Raw genomic sequence first — 7,541 nt, forward strand, 5'->3', positions numbered from 1 at the left:
AACAGTTTCTATATCAACTTCCCGAAACACACGAGAAACGCCAGAGCTCACCTGATTATTTATTGCCTTTCCATCATTCCCCATCGCCATGCGAATTCAGGATTTAATTTCTCGTCGTAAACTACGACTCTCAGGACGCATAGCGTCACCTAGCGCAACTGCAGCAAATTATTGGAGACAAAGTGCAGATTTAACAGTGCAGGAAACACAACAGGCCAGTTAACATCTCTAACTAGGGAAAAGACAGGTTAAAGTTTTGCTCGAGCCCCTTTTCTCCCAGTAGCACAGGTTGAGTAGTAAATGCAAAAGCTAAATATTGACGATGCCGGAACTCTGAAATGAAAACAGAAAATGCTAGGAGTACTCAACAGGTCTTGTAGTATCAAAAACAGAAAACGCTGGAAAAACTCAGCAGGTCTGACGGCATCTGTGAAAGAGAAAAACAAAGTTTTCGTTTCGAGTTCGTTTGATCCTTCTTGCAGTATCCTGGGAGAGAGAAACAGAGTTAATTAACGTTTTAGGTCGATGACCTTTCGTCAACTGGATAAAGTTAGATAAGCGACTGGTTTAAAGTAAACACAGAGGCAAGGAAAGTGGGTCTTAGATTGTCCTGACAGGACTGAAGAAACCAGCATGTATTTGGTGCCTGCGAGTTGCTGGATCTCCTGCGCTCTTTCTCCCCATCATTTGTTCTTAATGTTGAAGGTTTTATGTTGTGCTGCTGCCTTCAGATACCTGTAGGACTGCTGTTTTTCCTTTGAGGTGCGGTGAAGTTTCCAGTCTATGAAAGCTCTGCACTTTGCTCGATTAGATCCTGTGTCTTTTGGTCACTTTCACCAAACCAGTCACAATGTTTCCTGGTAGAGAGAGCAAAGACTGCCTCACAGATGTTTGGTATGGTGGACTTTAGGGTTGACTGGGCACGATGGGCACACTGTAGCTCCTGATGGATTGAAGTTGAGAGGTTGGCAGTGAGGCACTGACTGAGAAGGACCGCCTTGGTGAGATCCCTGAGGTCTTCGAGGTTAATTTTCTTGAAGCATTGCTTCTGTTGCCTATGCTCTTTGGGGGCCAGACTGATGGAGATGGTCGATTGGGTAAAGCAGTAATCAGTCACACTCATCACTGACCTGTCAGGGTGCGAGTAATATGTATTTCTCTGTGGTCCCTTGCTTGAATGATAGTGTTGTTGAACAGGTGGAGGACTCCACTGGCGTTAGCTTTTCCTACTTTTTGTCAATCACACCCTTCCAGAGATTTAGGTCTTACTCCACACTGACGTGGAAATCTTTGAGGAGGATCAGGTTGTCGTCTGCTGGGACTTGGGCTAGAGATTGTCCAAGGTCGATGTGGAATTCCTCCTTGGTCTTTTCTGTTGCCTCAAGTTTAGGAGCATATGCATTGTTGACAGTGACATTCACGTTGGGCAGTTGTGAAGCAAGTAATGTCATGACCAAGTAATGAAGTCTAAATTAGGGTTAGATGGCATGTATATGAATGCACAGAGTATAGTTAATATAAGTGGGGAGTTACAGGCACAGATTGCTTTGTGGGATTATGATGTTGTGGCAATAACAGAGAACTAGCTTAAGGAAGGCAGATCTGGGTGCTAAATATTCCTGGTTATAAAGTGTTCAGAAAAGATAGGAAAGGGGAAAAAGGAGGGGTGATGTTTTTGTTTGAGAGTATTGCGGTACTGGAGAAAGAGGATGTCTCAGAGGATTCGAGGACAGAATCGATTTGGCTAGAGCTAAGGAATAAGAAGGGTGCAATTACATTGCTCGATGTAATATGTAGACCACCGGCTAGTCGGAAGGATATAGGGGAACAAATCTGCAAGGAAATTACAGAGAGGCGTAAACTTTGTAGAGTAGTTATAATGGGGGACATTAATTACACAGATATAGACTAGGATAGTGGCAGTATAAGGGGCAATGAGGGACAAGTGTTCCTAGATTGAGTTCAGGAGAATTTCCTACACCAGTATGTGTCTAGTCCAAGAAGAAAGGAGGCACTGCTAGACCTGGTTCTTGGGAATGAGGTGGGCCAAGTAGATCAAGCGACAGTAGGAGAACATTTAGGGGACAGTGATCATTGTATCGTAAGGTTTAGGATGACGGTGGGAAAGGATATTGGTCAATCCAGAGTAAGAATAATTAACTGGCACAGAGTGGACTTCAATGGGGCAAGAACAGAGCTGGGCTGCATAGACTGGGACCAAAGGTTGGTGGGAAAAACAGCAGTTGAACAATGGGCTACCTTCAAAGAGGAGATGATTTGGGCACAGTCAAGGTATGTTCCCTCAAAAGGGAAGGGTAGGACAAACAAATTCAGAGCTCCCTGGATGACAAAGAAGATAGAAATTAAGTTACAGAAGAAAATGTATACTTACGCCAGGTGTCAGGTAGCAAATACAACTGAGAACCAAGCTGAATAAAGAAGGCTCAGGAGGGACGTGAAAAAGCAAATATGAGAAGCAAAGAGGGATTATGAAAAAAGACTGGTAGCTAACATAAAAGGAAATCCCAAAGTATTCTATAAGCACATCCACTGTAAAAGGATGGTAAAAAGAGGAGTAAGGCTAATCAGGGACCAAAGAGAGGAGTTAAACACAGAGGCAAGAGGAATGTTTGAGGTGTTAAATGAATACTTTGCATCTGTCTTTACCTACAAGGTAGATGCTGCCCAGGCCATGGTGACAGAGGAGGAAACTCAGTCACTAGAAGGGTTTAAAATTGATAAGAAGAAGGTATTGGATAAACTGTCAGTACTTAAAATTGATAAGGCACATGGACCGGATGAGATGCATCCAAGAATACTGAAGGAAGTGAGAATGGAAATTGCAGAGGTACTGGCAATAATCTTTCAATGTTCCATGGATTCAGGGGAGGTGTCGGACGACAGAATTGCAAACATTACACCCTTGTTCAAAAAGGTTGTAAATATCTGCCCTGCAATTACAGACCAGTCAGTTTAACTTCAGTGGTGTGGAAACTTCTAGAGACAATTATTCGGGATAGAATTAATAGTCACATGGAAAAATGTTGATTGATTTGGAAGAGCCAGCATGGATTTGTTAAAGGAGTTCATAGAAGAGGTAACAGAGATGGTTGATGAGGGAAAGGCCGTTGATGTGGTGTATATGGACTTCCAACAGGCATTCGATACAGTGCCACACAACAGACTTGTGAGGAAAGTTATAGGTCATGGAATAAAAGGAACAGTAGCAACATGGATACAAAATTGGCTGAGGGATAGGAAACAGAGTATAATAATTAATATGTATCTTTTGGGCTGAAAGAAGGTTTGTAGTGGTGTTCCTCAGGGTCAGTATTGGGACCCTTGCTTTTCCTGATATATATAAATGATCTAGACCTTGGTGTGCAGGGGACAGTTTCATAGTTTGCAGATGACACAAAACTTGGCAGAATTGTAAACTGTGAGGAGGACAGTGTAGAACTTCAAAAGGACTTTGACACATTGGTGGAGTGGGCACATAGGTGACAGATGAAGTTCAATGCAGAGAAGTATGAGGTGATGTACTTTGGTACAAAGAACATGGAGAGACAGTATAAAATAAAGGATACTATTCTAAACGGTGTGCAGGAGCAGAGAGACCTGGGTGTATATGTGCATAAGTCATGAAAGGTGGCAGGACAGGTAGAAAGAGCTGTTTCTAAAGCATATAGTATTCTAGGCTTCGTTAATAGGCGCATAGAATATAAGAGCAGGGAGGTTTTGATGAACGTAAATAAGACCCTGGTTAGACCTCATCTGGAGTATTGTGTACAGTTCTGGGCGCCACACCACAGGAAGGATGTGAATGCATTGGAGAAAGTGCAGAAGAGGTTTACGAGAATGGTTCCAGGGATGAGACACCTCAGTTGTGAGGAAAGGTTGGAGAAATTGGGACTGTTTTCCTTGGAGAGGAGAAGTCCAAGAGGAGACTTGATAGAAGTTTTCAAAATCAAGAGGGGTCTGGACAGAGTAGAAAGGGAGAAACTGTTCCCACTTGTGAGCAGATCAAGAACCAGAGGGCACAATTTTAAAGTGTTTTGCAAAAGAAGCAAATGCAAGGTGAGAAAAATACTTTTTCACACACCGAGTAGTTAGGATTTGGAATGCATTGCCTGGAAGTGTGATGGAGGTAGGTTCAACTGAGCCATTCAAGAGGGCACTAGATGATTATTTGATTATTTAATTCGAAACAATGTGCAGGTTACAGGGAAAAGGCAGGAGATTGGCACTAAGTTAAAATGCTCAGAGAGCCGGTGCAGACATGATGGGCCGAATGGCCACCTTCTGCATCGTAACAATTCTGTGATTCTGTGGTTCATGAGGCACTTTTTAATCCCACAGCAGGAGTCACTGAGGTGCCAGGCAAGCTCTTATTTTGATGGTGAAGCCCACCCTATGGAGATGTCATTCCTCTTCTGGAGGTCCCTTCCAGAAAAAAGGTGTATCTGCTGCTTTGCTCCTGCAGTTGATCTTCTCCTGCACATTGTGTCTCACTTAGGGTGCAGTGTTGATGTCAAGAAACCTGAATGCCTGAGTCATGATAACAGTGCATCCCAAATGCCTGTCACAGTTGACATTGTCCAAGAGGGTCTTGACACTCCAGGTCTGAAACTTCATTTTGATGAGTGGAAAGTGCCTGTGGGTGATTTTTTTAACATGGGTTCGGGGTGATTATTGCACACTGACCACCACACAGTGTCGGCAGAGTGGGACCTTGGTCCACTGACAAGGGGGCTCCAAAACGATTGGAAGCCAGGCACTGCTATGAGACATTAGCACAATCTGTGCATGATCATACACAGGTAATTAAGTAACCCTTGTCCAGGAGCAGACTGAATCTGAAGAACCACTCAAACCAGGAGCCAAGTGCAAGGAGGAGGAGAATGAGGTTTGTCAATCATAGCATTGGTGGGGAAGGCTGATCCAAAGAAAATTATAAAGAGCAGCAAGTCATAGAGTGACCAGATTTTCTAAAGTCAAATCCAGGACATGTTGAAAAGCTTTGGAAAGGTGGGGCTCCTTGATGATTGATATTTTGGGCAACCAATGGCAGGAGCCTGGGACAAGGGCAGTTAGAGGTCATGTGATGATATCTTCCAGAAATGTCCAGCCAGAGCAACACTGTTAAGACACCCAATCATTGAAGAGAGCTAACAGAGAAAGTATGCCACGCACATGATAAGTAAAACTGGGGGTCTAAGCTATTATTTCAAACTGATTGAAGATACAATAGATTTGAGGAAACTAATTTCAGCTCAACGAAAACCCAAGGCTCCTGCAAAGTCTGGTTTCAATAAACAGCTTGGGTGGGAATCCTGCCTCAGTCAAGCTTTTATCTCTCAGTAAGGGCTGACAACACCCCTCCTTATCATCATTGCAGCTATTGCTTATATCAACAGATGCAGACAGTGACAGCAACTCAACCACACAAAGAGGAAATACACAGCACAGAACATCTTACAGAGCAACTCGCCTAGCTGGCACAAAATGAAGTGCTGAAACTCAAGCGATGGCTGAAGCAGGGTTGTGCCAACCACTGAGCACCTGGATCGGAGCTCGGAATCCTGCTTACCACCTGTCACTCAACTCCAGCTCAACTCAACCAGTAGTCACCCATTCACCAGTGCTGCAGACTCCCAGGGAGCCCAAAGCCCCCAGTGATAGATCAATTCAAACCCAGCCACAGTCAAATGTGATTCAAAGCACAGGGAAAACTCCATCTTTTCTGCTTTTGTTTTCTCACAGCATACTGATTTTGCATGGGCCCAATGTTCCCTTTGATTGGACAAAGCTCCCTTACATGACTCGCCAGCTGAAGACTTAGTTACGGGTGCACTGATTTGTCGATTTCTGGATGTCTGCTCAGATCCCAGCTCTTTTTACAATTTGCAGCTCGAAAGGAATCTACTCTTAAAAAGATATGTTCTTCACTCCCAGGTATGCTACTGATGGATATGAAATGGATCACAAGAGGTGGATTGAAGGTGAGGGGAGTCAGCGGTACTGAAAATCTATACATTTGAGCAATCTGGAGAAAAGTATGGGGACATCTTCTGAAGTTTAGTAAGAAACCGGGACCATCTCTGCAAAACTGGAATGTCTGGTCACCCTAGCAGGTCACAAACAGAAATTGGGTCTTACTCTATAAGCAGTGTAGTCCAGAGCAGAAACATCTTGATGTCAATAAGACTCCAGGAAGTTGAAGCCAAGCTTGGAAGATGATGTGGATCTAAATTTTTCTGGACCTTTTCCACATGTTGCAGATCAAACAAAATGAAAAAAAGTAATAGCAGATTCTTGATGGCCAACCAAACCGGGTTTGAGAGAAAATCCACAGCCAGCTGTAGCTTCATGAGAGCTCACGAGGTAGGTCAGGGGATGGGTTTTCAACCATCAGAGAGATGCTGTTTAAGGTTACAATTAACTTGAAGCTTCGGTTATAATTCACCCACTGTTAGAATCAGCAGAAGTGGGAGTTTAAAGGGAAGAAAAAGCAATAGATGTTAGCAGATGGCCACAGATCAATGGACGTGTGTGGTAGAGTCAATTACTAGGGGACATAGATTTCAGGTGAAAGGAGAAAACTATAGAGGAGATGTGCGGGGCAAGTTTTTTACGCAGAGGGTAGTGAGTGTCTGGAATTCGCTGCCAGAAGAGGTGGTGGAAGCAGGTACGATAGTGGTGTTTAATAGGCAGCTTGACAAATTCATGAATAGGATGGGAATAGGGGGATACGGACCCCGGAAGTGCAAAATGTTTTAGTTGATGGGCAATATGATCGGCGCAGGCTTGGAGGGCCGAAGGGCCTGTTCCTGTGCTGTACTTTTCTTTGTTCTTTGTTCTCTTTGACGTAGTGAGAAGCTCCCTGGAGAGCAGACTGCAGAGGAGCAATCTTTAGCACAGGTTGATATAATGGTCTTCAAAAGTGATATAGGATGCAGTGAAGTTATTATGTGCTATGCAGTAGGAATATTTTTATTGTCTGCATAAGGTATGTTATCCCAGATTAGTTCATACTTTGGTCATGTTTTGTTTCATAGGATGCTTGAGCTTTTTCTGTTGGGCACAAGGACAGATTAGGCTGAACCATAAGGTCCCAAACCATAGAATAAGAGTCAATTTAAAGTCCCAAAATCAGATTTCTCGATTTATGGCATGACATTTGGTCCTGGTAACTATGTGAGAACCAAAAGAATGTAAGAATATAGGAAATAGAGTCTGGCAAGGGCTGTTAAGTCCTTCAAGCCTGCTCGGCCATTCAATAGGATCATGGCTGATCTTTTGCCTCAACTCTACCTTCTCAAACAATCTCCATATTCCTTAATTCTTTCAGTACCTAAGAATCTATTGAACTGCTTTTCTTTTATTCATTCATGGATGTGGGCTTCACTGGCTGGGCCAGCATTTATTGCCCAAGTTGCCCTTGAGAAGGTGGTCATGAGCTGCCTTCTTGAACTGCTGTATGTAAGTACACCCACAGTGCTGTTAGGAAGGGAGTTCCAGGATTTTGACCCAGTGAAGCG

At 43.5% G+C, this 7,541-nt stretch overlaps 1 protein-coding gene across 11 annotated transcripts in view; it reads right to left on the reverse strand.

Annotated features, from left to right (window-relative positions):
* Nucleotides 1-526, reverse strand: part of mipol1 (mirror-image polydactyly 1) — a 363,283-nt gene extending 362,757 nt beyond the window's left edge. For 3 of the 11 annotated variants that reach the window (XM_041214757.1, XM_041214753.1, XM_041214756.1), the window contains exon 1: nt 52-123. Coding sequence is in view for 3 of the 11 variants with exons in the window: in XM_041214749.1 (XP_041070683.1) it covers nt 52-90 (39 nt within the window). In the remaining 8 variants the exon portion in view is untranslated. Of the gene's footprint in view, nt 1-51 lie in introns of all 11 variants that reach the window. The other 8 variants (XM_041214761.1, XM_041214760.1, XM_041214749.1 and 5 more) reach the window with 7 other exon arrangements.
* Nucleotides 527-7,541: the final 7,015 nt, after the last annotated feature.

This window comes from Carcharodon carcharias, chromosome 20 (genome assembly GCF_017639515.1).
Source record: "Carcharodon carcharias isolate sCarCar2 chromosome 20, sCarCar2.pri, whole genome shotgun sequence".
NCBI classification, from domain to species: Eukaryota; Metazoa; Chordata; class Chondrichthyes; order Lamniformes; family Lamnidae; genus Carcharodon; species Carcharodon carcharias.